At 35.5% G+C, this 22,048-nt stretch overlaps 1 protein-coding gene across 1 annotated transcript in view; it reads left to right on the top strand.

The window, feature by feature from the left end:
- UNC13C (unc-13 homolog C) overlaps positions 1–22,048 on the top strand; it is a 650,594-nt gene that overhangs the window by 264,593 nt on the left and 363,953 nt on the right. Inside the window, exons 8-9 of the mRNA XM_066342502.1 lie at positions 7,956–8,183; positions 9,670–9,811. Coding sequence (XP_066198599.1) covers positions 7,956–8,183; positions 9,670–9,811 — 370 coding nt within the window. The remainder of the gene's footprint in view (positions 1–7,955; positions 8,184–9,669; positions 9,812–22,048) is intronic.

Here is a 22,048-nt window from a genome sequence, read left to right as displayed (position 1 = left end):
TTGACCCTAAGGAAAAAACTGAAATTTGTTGAGTTTTATTTGTAGTGCTTTTCCAGTCTCCTATAGAGTGCCCCTGTTTGTAAGACATCCTATGCTGCCCAGACCTTGGTTTAAAGGAACTTCCCATCATGTCAACATCTCAATGCCTGTTCTCCATGGCCAATCCACAAATCTTGGGATATAACTCTGACAAGCATACTTCTTTCATTGACTTTTTAACAACACTAAAAAGAAAACAAGCTGATAAGTTCATTTGGGTAAAAGTGGGATCAATAGTTAAATTACTTTAATACAATGGTTAATTCCTTAGCCCAAAAGAATAAACTAATAATGGATGGAGTATTTTCAGGTACTGGGTGAGGCTGTTATAGGGGAACAAAAGGGTGAGTATGTCTTACATAATAACATATAGGTATTCAACTTAAACATAGGCAATGGAGATACAAACACACATATGTCATAATTCTGAACTACTTGTAAAAGATCTAGTTTCTCATTTTGCTGCCACTGAAATTTTTCAAAACCTCTCTGAGCATCATTTTCCACATGTGTGAAAAGAGTTTATAATACCCATTAATGCCCTCCAACTAAAGACTACCACCACTAACACACCTATAGTTTTAAATGTTTAGGTAATTACCCACTGGTTTAGGGAGATTGCAGAGCAGGGTAAATGGTACAGCATCTCAGTAAGAGTATGTAGACAGGAGAAGTTTTCTCTGGGCTAAATGTTGTCTGGAAGTGAGAACAACTCTATAATTCTACAGGTTAGCAAACCTTACCTATAATGAGGGAAGACTAGACAGTGGAGCTAATAGCTATACTTAGTAAAGAAACAGTAGTCAGTTAGAAGAAGGGTGTTTGCTGTGTGGTGGTTTATACAATGACCTTGTTTTCATTTGTGCTTGGACAAAAATATAAAATGTACTTATTTGTGCTTATTTGTGTCACCTCAACACTGTTATAATGTGAATCTGTGTGGTGGCTGTCCCGAGCTTGCTCATGTAACGTCCAACAGGAGAACAACATGATCTAGCTGTGAGTCCCAGGTCAGCTTCCAATGACACTGTGAACTTGTGTCAGCCAAGTTCCTGATGTCAGTCTATTTAAGAGAAGAGAGGGCCCTGGCCGGTTGGCTCAGTGGTAGAGCGTCGGCCTGGTGTGCAAGAGTCCCGGGTTCAATTCCCGACCAGGGCACACAGGAGAAGCACCCATCTGCTTCTCCACCCCTCCCCTTCTCCTCTCTGTCTCTCTCTTCCCCTCCCACAGCCAAGGCTCCATTGGAGCAAAGTTGGCCCGGGCGCTGAGGATGGCTCCATGGCCTCTGCCTCAGGTGCTAGAATGGCCCTGGTTGCAACAGAGCAATGCCCCAGATGGGCAGAGCATCACCCCCTGGTGGGTGTGCTGGGTGGATCCCAGTCGGGGGCATAGCGGGAGTCTGACTGCCTCCCCGTTTCCAACTTCAGAAAAATCCCCCCCCCAAAAAAAGGGAGAGAGAGAGAGAAGAGAAATAGAAACAATCTAATGTTTGTTTTTTTGTTTTATCTTTTCTTGTTTGTTTTTTGAAAAGGACATGAAGAAATCTATGTAACTAAAAATAATAAGAACAAAAGGGTCTTTTCTTCTCTTCCATCCCTCCCTTGCTTTCTCTTTTTTCCTTACATAGTAAAAATATTTTAGAAATTGTTTACTATTTTTACAATTAATTCATTGCCCCAAATTCATGTAGATAGTTTTTGGATCTGAAATGATTAGGAAATCTTAAGAAAGCAAGTATCTCGGTAATGCTTGTGAGATATAGTAGCTTTGGCATACAATTGTGAGACTGCATTACTGACTTTGTCTTCTTTTAATATGCAACTGTTTCCAAACTTGTTTTAAACATTTGTATTTACAAGTAATGGGGTGTTGAATCTGTGGGGTTGGTATAGGTAGAGGGGGCGAAAATGTTGCTTTGTGTTTTTGGACTCAAGCTCTCTTGACAGTTAAGTCACTTCACAGAAGGCAGCAATTTCTTGAAAGACGGCTACCTGCCCACATTCCCCTGATATCAGTGAAGGGGCCACCCATGGGAGAGGGAGGTGATGCTATGTTAGATCTGTGTTCCTCCAATTATCTTTATGTTAAATATGATATCAGTCCTTTGTTGCTTTGCCAGAAATCAGTGTGCCCTGTGTGGCTTTGATTTTATAAGCAAAAGCAGGCGGCTGACATGAAGACTGGGAGAGTTGCAGGTCGTTTCCTTGACAAGAAGGCAGGCCTGTGAAAAGAGGAGGGTTAAGATGATCTTAAATATAAAGCAGCTAAAGAAAAGGGTAGGAAATACTGACTACTTGTCCACCTACGTGATTTGCTAGAAAAAAAAACCCCAGAGAAGCACCAAAAGCAGGCCTGCCTGCATGACCTTACTAGGAAAGGAAAGAAAAGCAACCAAGTTTTTCCTGCTAGAGACTCCTGGAGAGAGAAATGCCTCAGTATCAGGCCTTGTGTGTGCTTTTCATGTGTTAACTCGTATCTTCTCTGAGTTCACCAGCCTCAAATGGACCTAAAAATTTATGAATGTAAAATAATTATTATATTTATTATTACCATTATATTGATGTAGCAAAACCAGTGAGAGTGAACAGATGTTCTCCACACCAAAGTTCAAATTTAAAAGAGTCTTTTATTCAAAGCTGATGACCACACAGAGACCTAAGTCAGTCAAATCATGTGGCCCGAACACAGTTTGAAGTCTGCTTTTAAAGAGAAAATTACACACTGATAGAGGAATAAGGAGGACTGGGGAGGAGGGGAAGCATTGCAGTAAAACAAAGCAGTGAAACAAGCTCTTTTACAATATTTATCTATAAGATTAATTCAGGGAGAAACATTCTGGGAACCTCTGCAACCTTGCAGAACTAGCCCAAGGCTACAGCCTGGGAAACCAGACTCAAGGCCAGGGGTAGGGAGTCTTAGAAAAAAAAGGAAGTTCTGCTGAAAGTCTCTTTGTTTTAGAGAAAGTAAGTTCTGCTTAAGGTTACTTATTCTAAGAGCCTTTCTCTTCGATATTTCAGTATGTATTATTTTGTTAAAAATACTAATAATTCTCTCATAGTGTACCCATGCCAGAGTAAGTTGCAGCCTTGAACCATTGCCTGACCTCCTTACCTGTGGGCTGTGAGCACTGAAGGGGCTTGTACAGTGTGAAAGAAAAAATGAAAAAATACTAATAATTCTATTTATCATATAAGTAATACTTAATATTATATATAACATATTTTTTCTTTTTTTAATTTCTCGGAACTCTATTTTCTTTTATATCCAAGTACTTCATTGGCTCACAATTAGTAAATACTTATAGAGCATTTAGCAGATCGCAGACATTGGATGTGGCACTCTCCTTGGGAGAGTTTTCAAGGAGTTGCTTCCTAGGTCAAGTAATCATGATGCTCCAAACCATAAAATTTCTTATTAATGTGAAATTCCTTAATAAGTGCTCATACCTTCATCTTTTTGACATTCTGAATTCACTATACTTATTAGTATTAAACTATATTCATTATCTTATTTAATCCTAACAAGAACTCTGTTAAGTAAGGCACTATTATTTTTTTCTTTTTGTTTTATAGATGAAGAATTAAAGTTTATAAAGATAAAATAACTATCTCAATTTCAAATGGTTAGTGAGTGACAAACCAGGATTCAAACCCAAAACTCTCCTCTACAAAAGGCATTGTGAGCCACTATAATTTTGCCTTATTTGAAAGTGATTTTTTTGATATATTTCTTCCATTTGGACTTATACCTTTGTTTTATGCTGACTACTAAGTTCATGAGGTATATAAGCCAACCAAATTCTGCTTTCCAATGATGGACACACAGCATTTTTTGTTTTTAATTTCAAATCCAAAGCAAAGGGCCAGGTATACTTTGTAGCTTCATAAGGTGAATTCCACAGCATGTTTCTCATTTTACACTGAATTTATTCTTGTTTATTCCAGGATAAATATCCACATCAGTTGATAAGGTATTCCTAACACATTAAATTAAACACAGACCAAAATTAGTCAAACATAGTAATCATTTTATTTTAGGTTACCCTAGAAATATTTTGTCTTCTTTATTTATTGAGTATATTCTATTTTCCAAGAAGTATGCTAGATAGTTGGAAAACACAGTTAATTAAGGTTGGCCTTACAGGCTAGCATGTAGGATATATGTACGTTCAGTTGGCTGTGACACTGGTGATTAATAATTATTCAATAATTTTATGAGGCTGTTGCTTGAAATCAGCCATGTTAGGCATATTTACATCACAAAAATTTGCTAAGGCTATAAATCATGTTTGTTTTGCTGTTGTTTGTTATTGTCTATAGCAGGTTGGGGGAGAAAATATGACCACTGAGTTTAAAAAGCCTCTTTTTCTGTTAAGAGATAAGATCATCTACTGAGAATGGAAGGTAATGGGGGTGAGATAGGTAAAGAGAGTAGAAATATTTGGGATCAGCTGTTGAGAAAAATAGGAAAGAGAAGAGATTGAGACCAAGGGAGAATACTGTAGTTAATATGTATATATAGGTAATTATCTAGAAGATACACTAAAATGTAAATCACCTTAGAAAGGTGGCAAAATTGTGAATTTTACATAAAATTTATGTTTTGGGTTATAAATAAAAATTTTTTAAAAAGGGTTCTGGTTATTTGGCTGTCTCATTAAATGACGTAGAAGAGAACCACAGGAGGTAAGTGTGCCTCTGTTTAAGGCTGAATTCTCTCACAGTTTTGCTGTGCATAATTATTTTGACTGATCTGTCAATTAAGTGTTTTTAAAAATAACCATGATGAATTTTATTTGTACAATACATTATACTTTACAAAGTGCTTTCACTGTACATTATCTCTTTTGATCTTTTTTTTTCTCTCTGGCTGATATATTACTATATTTCAATGAAGCTACTAGACCAGATATTTTGAAAAAAGACTCATATAAATGCACACTTAAGTTTATCTCTGATAACTTTGAGATAACCAGCATAAGCCCAAAAGAAAATGATAAACCCATAGAGCTAGAAATTCAAAACAAATTGCACCTGTTTAATAAATAGTGTTGTTTAAAAAAAGAAAAGAAAAGATGATATATGTGGGATTGATACTCAATAGGGTAAGAGAAAGTACTTACAGATCAGTGACAAAAATTAATTATGAATTTTCTCTGAATCTCTGCACTAAACAGGTCTAAGTTAAATTATTTTATTCAAATCAAAAATATAAAAGTAGAAATTTAAAAAAGTTTTATCTCTTTTCTAGAAATAACAGAGAAAAGGGCTTAAATATAAATCTCTGCTAACCTACTCTCCTAGACTGGCAATTTCATAATTTATGGGTCTGTTGTCTATACAAGTTAGAGTTAAGTACAGATATTTGATTCATTTAAATGAAAAAATCTCCTGACATTCCATCATTGAATTTAGTAGTTTTTATTTGAATTAGCATATATTATGAGGGTGGTGGTCAACTGGCTTTTTCTAAATTAAAAAATATATAACCCAAAATATATATATTTAACTCTTGGGGACTTTTATACTCTTTCATGGAAACTGGAAGTACTCATTAACACCAAGGTAATAGCTGTTTAGAAAATTTGGAGAATAAAATTATTTTTTGTATTTTTCTGAATTGAGAAGCAGGGGAGGCAGAGAGACAGTCCCACATGCACCTGACTGAGATCTACCCAGCAAGCCCACTAGGGGGCGATGCTCTGCCCATCTGGGGCATTGCTTCTTTGCAACTGGAGCCATTCTAGTGCCTGAGGCAAAGGCCATGAAGCCATCCTCAGTGCCTGGGCCAACACTTCTCCAATGGAGCCTTGGCTGCAGGAAGGGAAGAGAGATATAGAGAGAAAGAAGAAGGGAAGGATAGAGAAGCAGATGGGCACTTCTCCTGTGTGTCCTGGCTGGGAATCAGACCTGGGACTTCCACATGCCAGGGCAATGCTCTACTACTGAGCCAGTTGGCCAGGGCTTAGCAAGTAAAATTTTTTATGATGCTTCTTGCTCTTTGAACATTATTAGCATGGCCTTTAAAACTTAAGCATTTGGGGCACTTTGAATATTGCAGGTACCTTTTTCAGGCCATCAGTGTTCTTTCTATTTAATGACTAGTTCAGTACTTATACTAAAATCTGCCTATTGAATAGTTACAACTAATATTTAGTGTAGCCTAAGCTAATTTTGCTGTGTAAGAATTATTCAGGGTGAAGTTAAATTATTTATAAGTTATAAATGTATAATTGCCTACAGACACATAATGTACAAATAGGTTAGGGCATGTTTTAAGTAATGACTATTGTGTTATAAATGGCAAATTACCTTAAATAGAATGCACTGATTTTTGGCATTATTTAAAATGTGATTTGTCCTCAAAGGATTTTATTTTATTTGTGTTTTTAAAGTTAATTACAGGGAATCTGTTCTTTCTACCATTCGAATGTTCATCTAACTTTCTCTAATTACCCCTTGATTATTATGAATGTATTTTTTATACTTTAGTAAAAAAATGTTATATTTTCAAATAAATAAAGATTTTTCACTAAATTACTGCTGTCAAATTACATATAAACTTATACAAAGGAAATTTAGTAGTTAATGTTTTCTCTTTTATCTGAACTTCTATACTTAAATTGGCTTGAAATTCACAGAATTAAATTGAAAAGACATTACTGAGGCTATCCTGCTGGTAGGAATTGTGCAGATAAGTTATCCCATCTAATCCCCTAACATTTTATAAAATATTGTATGAGTATGTCTCTTTTCAGAAATATATCTCAAAAATCAATAATACAAGTTGGGCAATACTTAGTCCATGTAGATGGATATTGGAACAATTATTAGTTATGAACACAAGTTTCTTATTCTTTTCACTATATATCAGTTGCTTCTGTGCCCAAATATGTTTGCTTTTGGCAGCGGCAGTTCCTGCAGACACTAGTGCATGGGCTTTGGATTTTTTTACTTTATATTCAGTAAGGAACTGTGAGAGTTGAAATACGGCTCACTATTTATTTGTTCTGTAATATTAAGCATCCCAGAGATGCCAGACAGAGCATTGGGACTATCTGGCTGGTGGTTGGAAAAGGTGAGGGATCCAAGAGTGGACTATAGGCAATCCTTCGCTGCCAGAGAATTTGTGTTATAAACAGAAATGCCCCAAAAGTTGAGACCAATCATAAAAAAATACAATGTCCTAGAAATAAAAAAAATTTCAAGTGAAAAGTGAGAATTCAGACTGTTCAAAACTAAAGCCATATTATAGACTGATAATTCAAATCTGAAGTCCATTAGATACTTCAGAGGTCATCTCACTCAGTGATTTCAAAATCTTTTTTAAATAACAGAATCACTTTCATTCCAAGTGAAATCTTACTTCATATTTCAATATATAATAAATAGTGGTATATTTATTTTATAAGATGTATTTTATAAGGTTCATTTATCATTATAAAATCAATAAAAATAATTAGATACTTTGGATGAACACAAGTATTTATGATATTGATTTTGAGTGACATCTGTCATATATAATTCCAATCTATTTCCCAGTTTGATTTGCTTATCCATTGAGTAAATTTATGTGTTATACAATAAATACATTTGATTTTGTACCTTCTTTTGAGGGTTTTTGAAATTCATTTCTGAAAAACCAAACTAAACATAAACATTTGCACGATCTCTGATTTAGTCTAATAATATAAGTGAGAAAACTAGATTACTGAGGTACATTCACTTGCCAATAACACAAGCTGTTCTGTCTCTTGACATTGTGACTTGTCCTGAAATTCTCCAAAAAAGCCATTCTAACTCCTCAGAATAAAAGCCTTAATTCATTCTCAGATTCATCTTTATTTCCTACCTCTATTGGGTCATCAAAAAGTAACTACACATACATTAATACTACCACTGATTTTTCCTTTGTAGGAGCAGCAGAAAAGAGTTCTAAACATGGTGCTGAAGACAAGACACAGACTATTATTACAGCTATGAAAGAAAGAATGAAGATCAGGGAAAAAAATAGGCCAGAGGTGTTTGAGGTAATTCAAGAAATGTTTCAGATTTCTAAAGAAGATTTTGTTCAATACACAAAGGCAGCCAAGCAAAGTGTATTGGATGGGACATCTAAGTGGTCAGCAAAAATAACCATTACAGGTAAAAATAAGTTTTTAAAACTTTTTCCTTTGTTGAATATTTCCATGTCTTAGAAATCACTGCTAGGAATAATTATGGACAAATAGAATTTTCAACCTTATCACTATTGGCAAGAAGTCTAATTGGTACTTCAGATTTCTAAAATATGTATTAGATCAGTGAGGTAATTTCTTGTTCTCTCTGTGTTTTGTTTTAATCAAAAGCTGTGTCAGTCTAATCAAAAGATCTTCTAGCGGAAGAACGTTCTGTTTTACAAAATACTCATCAATATCTTGCAGTTTACAAGAGATTAGTTTGGTTGCTGCCTGTCACAGACAAATTACAAGAGTAGCCAATAATCTCTTCAGTCAACTTTTCTTAATAAAACAACATACAAATATTGTTTTACTTACTCTTGAATCAATATTCCTCTTCCAATTGATCCTTGAGTCAAGAAAATTTAATTTTAATAATGTCCAGTAATTTGACCTTCTGAATTTGCTTGCAACATTAGCATAACAGTAAGTACATAGATATCATGTTAAAATTCACAAGCCTCTTAACCTTCTGATATAGTATTTACAGTGAAGAACAAAGATGCTTCTTATATTGGGTGTGCTGATCAATACTGACAGCGAACTCATAAATAAATTTTAAATTATAGGTCTTTGAATTATGTTGGATAATTTTTTGCATATTTTATGTCCATGTTTATTTCTCTATACATGGATATGATAATGCATATATTAGCATATAGCTAATATGTGTAAGCTTGATAAGATTATAGCTACTATTCATTACAGGCAAAATTATATTAGTCCAAAGAAAGGTTTTAATGTTTAGTGTATGTATTTATTTTATTCAACATTTTTTTTTTTAGTGAGACAGAGACAAAGACAGACAAGAAGGGAGAGAGATGATGAGAAACATCAACTCATAGTTGTGGCAGCTTAGTTGCTCATTGATTGCTTTTTTTTTTCTGAGAGAGAGAGAGAGAGAGAGAGAGAGAGATCAACAGACAGACAGGGACAGACAAGAAGGGAGAGAGATGATGAGAAACATCAACTCATAGTTGTGGCAGCTTAGTTGCTCATTGATTGCTTTCTCATATGTGCCTTGACCGGGGGGCTCTAGCCAAGGCAGTGACCCCTTGCTCTTCAAGCCAGTTACCTTTGGGTTCAAGCCAGCAACCATGGGGTCATGTCTATGATCCCTCGCTCAAGCCAGTGACCCTGTGCTCAAGTTGGATGAGCCCATGTTTAAGCTGGCAACCTCAGGATTTCATACCTGTGTTCTCAGCATCCCAGGCCAATGTTCTGTCCACTGTGCTACCACCTGGTCAGTCTACTAAACATTTTTTTTACAGCCCTGTTGCTCATAAGAATGAAATCAATGGGGAAACATCTGTAAAACCAGGGGCAAAGTGATAAAAAAAGTGTTTCCTTCATTATTACTTTTTGTTTCTGGGTAAACCTTTATACTAAAATGTTTGTTTTTGTTATTTCAGTGGTTTCTGCACAAGGCTTGCAGGCAAAAGATAAAACAGGGTCAAGTGACCCATATGTCACAGTTCAAGTTGGAAAGAACAAAAGAAGAACTAAAACTATTTTTGGAAACTTGAATCCAGTATGGGATGAGAAATTTTATTTGTAAGTATATAATGTGAATCTATTACAAATAATAAAATATATGAATTTAAATTTAAGACAGGCATGCAAAATATACAATTATCACATTATTAGTATTTATGCAAATTACAAAAATAATAAAACTTGTGTTATGAACCAGCTTAGTACTCTCAGAATAATTATTATTTATTCCTCAACTTTGGAAGCAAGTGATAAAATGAATATTACAAATGAGAAAATGTGACAGAGTTTGGGTGAATTTGCAGGGGGAAAAAAATGATTACAATCTGATCTCTAACAATTGACCTAACATAGCTAGAAACTTATAGGCTTACTTCAGAAACACCTTGAAACCTGAGTATTTATGACTAAAGACAGCAGAAGAAAATTTAGGTAACTTCTTGGCCATAATCTCTACACCAGCCTATGCTGATGAAATGGTCGATCATAACTTTTACAACCTCTCATTTTCTGAGGTCATTTATTTTTAAACCTCTCATATCTTGCACCAAACAGCATGAAATTATTTTTCTGTCAAGTATTCTTTTATTTCTATTACTCCTTCTTGGAGAGACATAAAATGACTTCCAATTATTATTTAGTAAAAATGGAAATCCCTAACAATAAATATAAAGGCCGTCTTTTTTATTTTTTCTTCTCACTTTGCTAATAGTTTAAACATGGATCTCATTAACATGCTAAATAAGCAAACCCAACACATAGAGCTTATTTGAGAATGTGGGCAATAGTGTGTAAGAAATACAGAGCTTCTTATGTATATGGGCCGAGAAAGGCAGTTTTAAGAATTACGTTTGAAAAATCAGTTGGGACCAAATAGCGGAGGATACCATAATATGAATAAGATGATTTTTCCCTTTAAACAGAGGGAAGAAACTATTTTAGATATTTCTTTGTTTTTCTGTATGTTTTTATTGAACTGATTGAGGTTACACTAATTATTAAGCATATATGTTTCAGGTTTACAACTCTATAGTACATCATCTGTATATTGTATTGTGTGTTCACCACGCATAGTCAAGTCTCCTTCAGTCACCATTTATCCCCTCCATTACTTTCCTCCACCTCCACCTTTCCCTCTGGTAATCACCATGCTGTTGTTGGTGTCCATGAGTTCCCTTTTTTTTTTTTTTTTGCTTAATGCCTTCACCTATTTCATCCAGCCCTCTAATAACTCTTCCCTCTGATAGCTGTCCTTCTTTTTCCTGTGAGTCTGTTTTTATTGTTTGTTAGTTTATTTTGTCCACTAGATTCCACATATGAGTGAAATCATATGGACTTGTCTTTCTCTGACTGGCTTATTTTACTTAATATTTATGTGTTAATAGAAGACAAGAAGCTTTTGAACAGGTGGTGGTACAGTGGATAGAGCATTGGAGATGTGGAGGACCCAGGTTTGAAACTCTGAGATCATCTGCTTGAGTATGGGCTCATCTGGCTTGAGCAGAGGCTCACCAGTTTGAGTATGGCATCACCGGTTTCAGCATGGGATCATAGATATGACCCTATGGTCGCTGGCTTGAGCTCAAAGGTCACTAGCTTGAAGCCCAAAGTTACTTGCTTGAGCCCAAGGTCAGCAGTTGCTCAAGGTCACTGGCTTGAGCAAGGAGGTCACTCACTCTGCTGTAGCCCCCCAGTCAAGGCACATATAAGAAAGCAATCAATGAACAATGAAAGTGCCACAATGAAGAATTGATATTTCTCTTCTCTTTCCCTTCCTGGCTGTCTGTCTCTCACTCTGTCTCTCTCTCTGTCAAAAAAAAAAAAAAAATAGAGACAAGAAATTAAACTATAGTAATTAATTCAAATTCTAAAGTAGTCAAGTAAATGAATAATATAGGATAACAGCACCAAAGTGGAGTGACAGGTACTGGGATAAATCTGACAGCAAGTGATATAGAAAAGGGACTTCTGTCACCATGCAATCATGCTGATACAATAAAGCTGGTGCTTCCAGTTTCTCAGGATAAGTCGTAGATTAAAAAGTTTAAGAAATTTTATTAAAGCATAACTGACAAAGCATAAAATCTACATATTTAAAGTATACAATTTTAAATTTTGATATATGTGTACCTCCATGAAATCATCACCACAGACAAGACTATAACAAACCCATCACCTCAAAGAGATTCTTTATGCCTTGTTGAAGCAATCCTTTCTAACTCCCCCAAACCAAGGCAATCACTGATCTAGTTTATGATGCTATAGAGAATTTTTCATCTTATAGAATCTTTAAAAAATATTGTATTTATTGATTTTAGACAGCAGAGAGTGAGAGAGAGAAAGAGGGGAGGAGTGGGAAGCATCAACTCATAGTAGTTGCTTCTCCTATGTGCCTTGACTGGGCAAGCCTGGGGTTTTGAACCGGCATCCTCAGTACTCCAAGTTGATCAACTGTGCCACCACAAGTCTATTTTCTAGAATCTTATACAAATAGATAATTCAGTAAGCACTCTTCTTTTGTGTGGTTCTAGTCATTGAGTAGTTATTTTGAGATCTATCCATGTTAGAGTTTAGCAACAGTTTGTTTCCATTACTGTGTAGCATTTTATTTTAAAATATTGGTTTAGATATTCACTTTTTAATGGATATTTGATTTCTTTCCATTTTTTAGCTATTAAAAATAAAGTGGTCAGAAACAATGTGCATATGTATTTGTATGGATATATGTTTACATTTTTTGAATAAATAAGAGTAGAATACATAGATATATATTAGGAAATCTGTTTGATTTTTAAGACACTTTCCCAAGTTGTTGCACCATTTTACACTTCTGTCACCACTGTATAAAAATTCTAGGACATACACATCCTTCCTGCACTTAATAATATGTGTGTAGTAGTATCTTATAGGGATTTTACCTTGAAATTTTCTAAAGACTAATGCCTTTAATTATCCTTTTATGTACTTATGTGCTATCCTTTATCTTTTTTAGTTAAGTGTCTATTTAAATATTGTACCCATTTTTGTATTTACATTTGTATAAGTTTTATAGTTTTTGTTTTACACTTAGGTCTATGATATATTTTGATGTTATTTATGAATATTGTATAAATTATAGATTCAACTTCATTAGTTTGCATATGTATATATATTGGAAAGTACTATATTTTCTCTACTAACTTGCTTTTGCACATTTATTGAAATTCAGCTCTCTGTACATGTATGGATATATTTCTGAATTACCTATTCTCTTTCATTGATTTATTTATCTATCTGTATGCCAGTACCACATGGTTTTGATTACTACAGCTTTACTTGATAAGTTTCAAAACCAAGTAGTGTTAGTCCTCTGACTTTTTCTCTTTTTCAAAGTTATTTTAGAACCTTTCCATATAAATTATTTCCATATAAATTTTATAATCATCTTATCATTTTTTACATATACAATAAAATCCTGGTACAATTTTGATTGCCTTTTTGCCCTGGCTATGATTTCCAATACAGTACTAAATGGAAGTGATAAGAGCAGACACCCTGGCCTTGTTCCCAAACTTAGATGAAAAACATTCTTGATTAAGTATGATATTAGCTGTAGACTTATTGTAGATGCCATTTATCAAGTTAAGACAGCTATCTTCTATCCCTGGTATGCCAAGAGTTTTGATAAAAAATGGAAGTTGTATTTTGTCTAAGGCTTTTACTGCATCTATTGAATAGATCATATGGTTCTCAGTGCCATTTTTGTTTTTATTTTTTTGTTTTTTTGTATTTTTCTGAAGCTGGAAACGAGGAGGCAGTCAGACAGACTCCTGCATGCGCCCGACTGGGATCCACCTGGCATGCCCACCAGGGGGCGATGCTCTGCCCATCTGGGGCGTCGCTCTGTTGCAACCAGAGCCATTCTAGCGCCTGAGGCAGAGGCCATAGAGCCATCCTCAGCGCTGGGGCCAACTTTGCTCCAATGGAGCCTTGGCTGCGGGAGGGGAAGAGAGAGACAGAGAGGAAGGAGAGGGGGAAGGGTGGAGAAGCAGACAGCCGCTTCTCCTGTGTGCCCTGGCTGGGAATTGAATGTGGGACTCCTGCACTCCAGGCTGATACTCTACCACTGAGCCAACCGGCCAGGGCTTCTCAGTGCCATTTTTAAAAATTTACTTTGAAGATATCACTTCATTGTCTTTGTGTTTGACTTGTTTTCAATGAGAAATCTGTTTTCCTCATTTTTGTTCTTCTGTACATATCTTTATTTTTCCCTCACTTTACTTTTTTAAAAACTAAATTTATTGGGGGGAAATTGCTTAATAAAATTATGTAAGTTTAAAAAGTATAATTCTATGAGATATCATCTATATATTGCATTGTGTGCTCACCACCCAAAGTTAAGTCTTCTTTCATTACCACATATTTGACCCCCTGTACTACCCTTTATTTATGACTATGTGTTTTTTTATTCATTTGCACAACTAGATTATGATGTGTCATGGTGAGGCTTTCTTTATGTTTCTGGTGCTTAGGATTTGTTGAGCTACCTGAAACTGTATGTCTGAAGTTTTCTTCAATTTGGAAAACATGGCCATTATTTCTCTAAATATTCCTTCTGCCCCTACCTTTTGGTAACTCCACATTATGTATTTATTGGGTCTTTGAAGTTGTCCCGTAGCCCGCTGGTGCTCAGGTTTTCTTTTCTCCCTTTCTCTTTCTTTGTACTTCACTTTGGGTTATTTTTATTGCTATATGTTGCAACACCGTAGTTGTTCATTGATTGCTTTCTCATATGTGCCTTGACCCGGAGGCTACAGCAGACCAAGTAACCCCTTGCTCTAGCCAGCAACCTTGGGTCCAATCTGGTGAGCTTTTGCTCAAACCATATGAGCCCTCGCTCAAGCTGGCGACTTCCGGGTCTCTAACCTGGGTCCTTCCACATCCCAGTCCAACGTTCTATCCACTGTGCACCGCCTGGTCAGGCTTTTTATTGCTATATGTTCAAGTTCAGTAACTTTTTATTTTCTGATGTTGAATCTATTTAGGCCACTGTAATTTTTTTATTTTTATTGAATTTATTGGGGTGACATTGGTTAAAAAAGTTCTACAGGTTTTAGGTATACAGTTCTATAATACATCATCTCATATTGTATTGTGTGTTTACCACCCAAGTCATAACCCCCCATTACTATCTACCCCATCCATCCTCTTTCACCTTCTGTCACCCCTTTTCCTTCTCGAACACTCACACTTCTTTTTTATCTTATGTGTTTCTATCTCAGGAAGTTCAAACTGGATTTTTGCATCTTCCATGTCTCCACTTAACTTTTTGCTTTTTATAAAGACTATTTTTTGAGAGAAGTATTAAGTTCACAGAAAAATTGAGGGGAGCTATACGGATTTTCAATATACTTCTTACCCCTACATCTGCATAGTCTTTCCTGTTATCAACATCCCCCACCGGAGTAGTGCGTTTGTTACAGTTGATGCACCTACATTGACATATCATTATCACTCAAAATTCATAGTTTACAGTACAGTTAGTTCACTCTTGGTGTTGTACAGTCTATGGGTTTGGACAAATAAACAGTAACATCTACTAATCATTTTGAAATCATGCAGAGTATTTTAACTGTCTTAAAAGTTATCTGTGCTCCATCTTTTTACCCTTTCTCCCTCCCAAAGATATGGTAACCACAAATTGTTTTACTGTCTCTCTTATTTTTCTCTTTCCAGAATGTTATATAGAGTTGACCTTGAATAGCCTGGGGATAAGGTACACAGAACATGTACAATTGAAAATCTGAATATAATTATTGACTGTACAGTCATCCCTTTGCATCAGCAGATTCAACCAACTCACTTTCTAAAATAGTATTTTATATCCACTGTTGAGAATCCACAGATGGAAAACCACAGAAGGAAATAATAATGGTTTCGATCCATGGTTGGTTCAATCAGCAGATGTAAAATCTACTGATAAGAAGGACCAGTGTTTATTGAAAAAACATCTTTATGTAAGTGAACCTTTGAAGTTCACATCATGTTGTTTAAAGCTCAATTGCTGTTGAATTCATACAGTATGTGTCCTTTAGAGATTGGCTTCTTCACTCAGTAATATTCATTTAAGGTTCTTCCATGTATTTTTTTTTTCTGAAGTTGGAAATGGGGAGGCAGTCAGACAGACTCCCGCATGTGCCCGACCGGGATCCACCCAGCAAGCCCACCAGGGGGCGATGCTTTGCCCATCTGGGGCATCGCTCTGTTGCATCCAGAGCCATTCTAGTGCCTGAGGCAGAGGCCACAGAGCCATCCCCAGCACCCGGGCCAACCTTGCTCCAATGGAGCCTTGGCTACAGGAGGGGAAGAGAGAAACAGAGAGGAAAGAGAGGGGAAGGGGTGGAGAAGCAGATGGGTGCCTCTCTTGTGTGCCCTGGCCAGGAATTGAACCCGAGACTCCTGCACACCAGGCCAACGCTCTACCACTGAGCCAAATGGCCAGGGCCTCTTCCATGTCTTTTTATGGCTTGATATCTCATTTCTTTTTAGTACTAAATAATATTACATTGTATGGATTATTTACCCATTGTCCTACTGAAGGATTTCTTTGTTGCTTCCAAGTTTTGGCAATTATTGAGCATCTATACGTAGGTTTCTATGTTGACATGCTTTTAACTCCTTTGCATAAATTCCAAGAAAAATGATTGCTAGATTAATGGTAGGAGTATGTTTAGTTTTATAGAAACTGCCAAACTGTCATCCAAAGTGGCTGTACCATTTTGCTCTCCCACCAGCAATGAATAGGAGTTCCTGTTGTTTTATATCCTTTTTGGTTTTTTTCTTTTACAGTGACAGAGAGAGTCAGAGAGAGGGATAGATAGGGACAGACAGACAGGAACAGAGAGAGATGAGAAGCATCAATCATTAGTTTTTGTTGTGACACCTTAGTTGTTCATTGATTGCTTTCTCATATGTGCCTTGACCATGGGCCTTCAGCAGACCAAGTAACCCCTTGCTCGAGCCAGCCACCTTGGGTCCAAGCTGGTGAGCTTTGCTCAAACCAGATGAGCCTGCACTCAAGCTGGAGACCTCAGGGTCTTGAACCTGGGTCCTCTGCATCCTAGTCCGATGCTCTATCCACTGCACCACTGCCTGGTCAGGCTCATATCCTTTTTATTATTGTGTTGACAGTGTTCTGGATTTGCCTGTTTTAATAGATGTGTAGTGGTGCATCATCGTTATTTTAATTTGCATTTTCCTGATAACATGATATGGAGCATTTTTTCATATGCTTACTTACTAGCTGTATATCTTCGTACTCTATTTTTTAAAAAGAAAAAGTATATTTTATTGGTATTTACACCTAGCACAATTTAATTTCAGATAAGATGGAATAGAAAAACTTATTTAATCCAATTGGGTATAACATTTAAACATTTTTTAAAGTTTCTGTCTGTTTTATCATCATATAATTGTGTTTATGCAATTATAATAATCAATTCTGTCCTTCTAAACATATATTATAGAACTACCTTACATTTGCCGTACTTTGTATCCTTTGGTGAAGTGTATTTTAAGATTTTAGGCCCATTTTTAATCAAAGTTATTTGTTTCTTTATTGTTGGGTTTTAGGAGTCCTTTGAATATTTTAGATGAGTCCTTTATCAGAAGTGTCTTTTGAAAATGTTTACTTCCCATAATGACTTATCTCCTCATTATCATATATTATCTTTCTCTACTTAACTCTGAACATATGCAAAACTTTTAATAACTGCTGTTGTCCTTGACTGCCAATTCTCACAGCTGTGTTCATTCTTGGTCAGTTTTGATGGATAGATTTTTCTTATTATGTGTCATAGTTTTATGCTATTTCACATAGGTGGTAATTTTATGTTGGATGACAGACATTGTAAATATTACCTTAATGGCAGCTGAATTTTTTTGGCATCCTATAAATACTCTTGAGCTTTGTTCTGGGTCTACATGAAAATAGTTTGTTTCTTTAGACATTGCTTTTGAGTTTTGTTAAGTGGGAATGAAATAGTGTTTAACTAAAGGCTAACTGTTCCTTAGTATTGAACCAAGACTCTTCTGAGTCTACTGACTCATGAATGACAAGGCTTTCTAGTCTGCCCAGTAGGATCTAAGACTGTTTCTGGCCATAGGGAATGCTAAGCATTATTACATGAGATTCATTTTGGTGGCTCTTAACTTGGCTTCGGGTAGTTTTCATCACATGCGTGTACTTGTCATTACTCAGATGATTGGTCAAGAAGAACCCTCGGCAGATTGTTGGAGTTTTTTTTCTCTTCAGCTTTCTTCTTTTTGCTATTACTCCCTGTGACCTCTAGCTGCCTCTGTCTTTTCATATTTTCTGTTCTTTTTAACTCAGAGTCCAAAGGATTCCACCTTAGGTTCCCTTTCCTAGAAACCTTCTCAAGGCAGTAAGCTGAAGTAATGAATAGAAAGGCTCATCTCATTAGTTTTTGTCTTCTTATCGTCACTGTCTTTCATTGACATATCAACAGTATATCGAAAACCATTGTTAGATATATTCTGTTCACATTATGACTTTTTTTATAGAGAGAGGGAAGAGAGAGAGAGAGAGAGAGAGAGAGAGAGAGAGAGAGAGAGAAGGAGCAGGAAGCATCAACTCCCATATGTGTCTTGACCAGGCAAGCCCAGGGTTTCAAACCGGCGACGTCAGTGTTCCAGGTCGATGCTTTATACATTATGACTTTTCATAGAGGAGAAATCTCTAATATCTGTTATACCTTCTTGACTAAAATAGAAAGTCTTGAAATCTAAATTTAACTGATGAGCAAAACAAAACAGTATGAGAGCCAACATGAGGCATATCAAAACGATATACAACTTCTGGAGATATTTGATTCATAGATTGCCGGTTGCAATTGTGACATAAAGCATCCATCCAAAAAAATGCAGTAGCACAAAATTGACTCTAATATTTTATTCCTGCAAAAGGTTCCCTTGAGAAATTGCTGTATATCTGCATGTGAGGCAAGACCAAGATAAGACCCACCAAAAAGAATTAGATATAACAATATCCAGCACTCATTTCAGGCCAAGAATACTGTTTGTTCTCACCAGATAGGTAAAAAAAACCCTCATGATTCATGGGGGTCAGTACAAAGGACAGTTTACACCTGTCCTTTGGATGGATAGTTAGGATCTGGAATATCTATATTCTAAGTGGCCATTTTCATATAATTTATTATATGTATGCCTCTGTTTTCCTTTTGATGAGGCATGATCTACTTTGTCAATAACAATGTCTCTATTTTTAAACAGCAATACTTTCAAAGAAGAAGAAATTCGAATTTAAATCCATTGCACTCTACTGTGAATGCTATATATATATATATAAATATATATATATATATATATATATATATTTCACTTTACTGACAAACTATTTATTAGCTTTAAAGGAAGTTACACTCCCAATTATCTTCTGTTTGTCTCCTTCTAGAATATCAAAAATTAATGCCTAAGTTTTCAACAATACTTCTTTTTGTTGCTAGTGTCCTGAACTCCAAGAGATTCCATTTTATTATCAAGGTTTTATATCATTGTGGTTACAGTAATACCATCTTCGATCTACCTGTGTATGTTTTCTTTTTATCATGGAAATAGCATGAGAATTGCAAACTTATCTGCCTTTATAAATGGTTTTCTTTTGCTGGAGGAAATTAGTTCATAAAGAAATTTATGTGCAAATTTATAAAAATGCATACATGTCACAGATGAGCTCATTTATACCTTCCACTACCTGGATAGTTCTGCCCTATCTAGGAAGTGTAAAAACATATCCATATTCTGAAAGAAGAATTTCTTATTAATAGGATAGTTTTAATTTACATTTGGAACAGCTCGCTTAAATTCTGAGCTTTAAATCTTCTAATATGAAAAATTGACATAATAATACATAGCTCACAAGATTGTTATATTTGTTGATATAATGTCTATAGATCTCATGATATTTGTTAAGCACTAGACAGGCTAGTTGTATTATTATAATTATTAGTATTAATAACATAATCCCATCTTTTGTGCTGAGATTCACTACACTAAAGCAAAGCTGGTTAAGGAACTAAGCTTGAGCAAAGAATCTGAGAGATTGTTTTATCTAACTCCTTTATTTTACTGATGAGAGAATCAAAACTCAGGCAAATTATAGAACAGCCAAGACTACAAAGCAGCTGGCCTGTTGTGAAGCTACAGAAAAGATACAAGTAACATATTTTTTTTCTACATCCAAATTCTTCTTTTGAAAAAAGTCTTTGACATGAACAAGGCAGGCAATCACAGAGCTAGTAATGAAAATGCAAATAAGTTTTTAATTTTTTTTGTTTGAAACTTAATTGTCCCCCCCCCATTAATTGCACTTTGATGCCTTCAAGAGATTAATTTTAAGTAATTTCCATTTTAATTTTACCTCCCTCACTGTGGGTTAAAAAAACAAGCTTAAAATTTAATCTTCAAAAAACCATGAATGTTGTGTGTTTCTAAATTGGGGCACTCTGGAGAATGTTTTCAGAGAATGAAGGCATGACCAATTAAGCCTTTGCAGAAATATGGATTAGGAGGGGTTGTAAACACATGTAATTTTTAAAATATTACTAGGATTAATTAAGATAATGTTTATGAAAGTGCTTAGTATTACATAAATCTAAGGTGCTTGTTATCTTGCTCTTTGATCCTAGTAAGTTGTGTACTTGACAATTACGTAGTTAATTATGACATTTGGTTTTTATTTTCCCATTGCTACAGTTAATGAAATGTTTTATTTTATCATAAATTATTCATTTCCTCAGGAGGAATAAAAATAAGATTTTCCCAGTGGGCTCCAGAGAGAAAATGGCAGTGTAGTCTGCCCATTTTAATAAGAAATTCTGTGTTAGGAGACTTACAGTTTACGTAGATATTGATTAATGCTGTATTTTTAGGGGACTCTATAGTTGATCCTTGGTGCTTTATTTTTGCTAATTTCTGATATAAAAACAGAAGCTCATACTGACTCCCTTCTAGGCAGAATGTAGGTCATAACTGCAATAGCACATATGTATTATTTTTTTTAATTGGTATTAAACATTGAGTCATAGAATTATTTTAAAAACAGAAAGTTTAGTTAACACAGTGCCTATGGGAAGAGTGCAATCATGCCCTTATTCATTAAGGGTGGTTTTTTATAGGTAGTACAGCAGTACAGTGGTGCTTGTATGATATAGTCTACTTATGTAATTTACTGGACAACCAGCTCCACTTGCTTAGTGGAGTATCAGTTAAATTCCACCCACATTTTCTGAGTGTCCATTGTATGCAAAGTACTGTAGTGGGTTCATGACTTGAAGAGCAACTCTGTGTAACTAAAAAGCTATCTAATCTATAGGTTTATAAACCTGAATTCCAGACTGTCTAGGATCTTACATGCTTCTTGACTCCAGGTAACCCCTTATCTTATTTGAATCTCATTCTTATAGTGAGCAATGTGCAAAAAAATGTATTATTCATTTTGATTCCGTGATGGCATTAAGAGACAGTGTACATGGAAGTTCTTTGAACACATAGGCACCAGAAGCTCATAATGCTGCTGTTTATAGTAGTAATTGTCTCGGCCCTTTGAAGCATATGGCAGCCTTGTTCAGTTCAGTTACCCAGATGCATTGGCACTTAGAGCACCTCGGGCCCATGGCTCTACACCATGCCATGTGCTTCTCAGCCCAAAGCCAAGTGTAAATTAAGCATAAACTAAGCTTCATAGGAAATAGCTTATTTAAATACTACAATTAAACTAAAATGTCTTCATAGCACAGCAGGTTAATATTTTAAAATGATAGCCTGAATGTAATCAAGGATTTGATTTATTGCCTATATCACCAGCACAGGCTTTTTCTGGGCTATGTGGGAAGGGAACATTTCCTCAGTTGTCGGAATGAGCGTACAGTGATGGTATCCACATTAGGAAGTCATTTGTCAAGAAGTTCCCACGATTGTCTATAGCCGTATAGAGTTTAGTCACACTATGGGATTAGAAATGTTTGAACTAGTCATTGTCTCCATTGTAAATATGCTTGATAATAGAAAGATATTATAACCATTCCTTGGTAAATTGGACTAGTTATCACTGATCCATATAGCAGTACTAAATGGCATTTAGTTCATTACTGCTTCATACCAGAACCTAAAGTCTTTGTAATAAGGAGAAGAAGTGGGTATAAAAAGAGATCTTTGACTGAATGCAATGAAGAATGAATTTAGGGTTACCAAAGAGGATTAGTTCATAGTCAACAAACT

Source organism: Saccopteryx leptura, chromosome 6, assembly GCF_036850995.1.
Source record: "Saccopteryx leptura isolate mSacLep1 chromosome 6, mSacLep1_pri_phased_curated, whole genome shotgun sequence".
Lineage (NCBI taxonomy): Eukaryota > Metazoa > Chordata > Mammalia > Chiroptera > Emballonuridae > Saccopteryx > Saccopteryx leptura.
The sequence above is the reverse complement of the archived record's forward strand: the minus strand, read 5'-3'. Positions and strand labels throughout refer to the sequence as shown.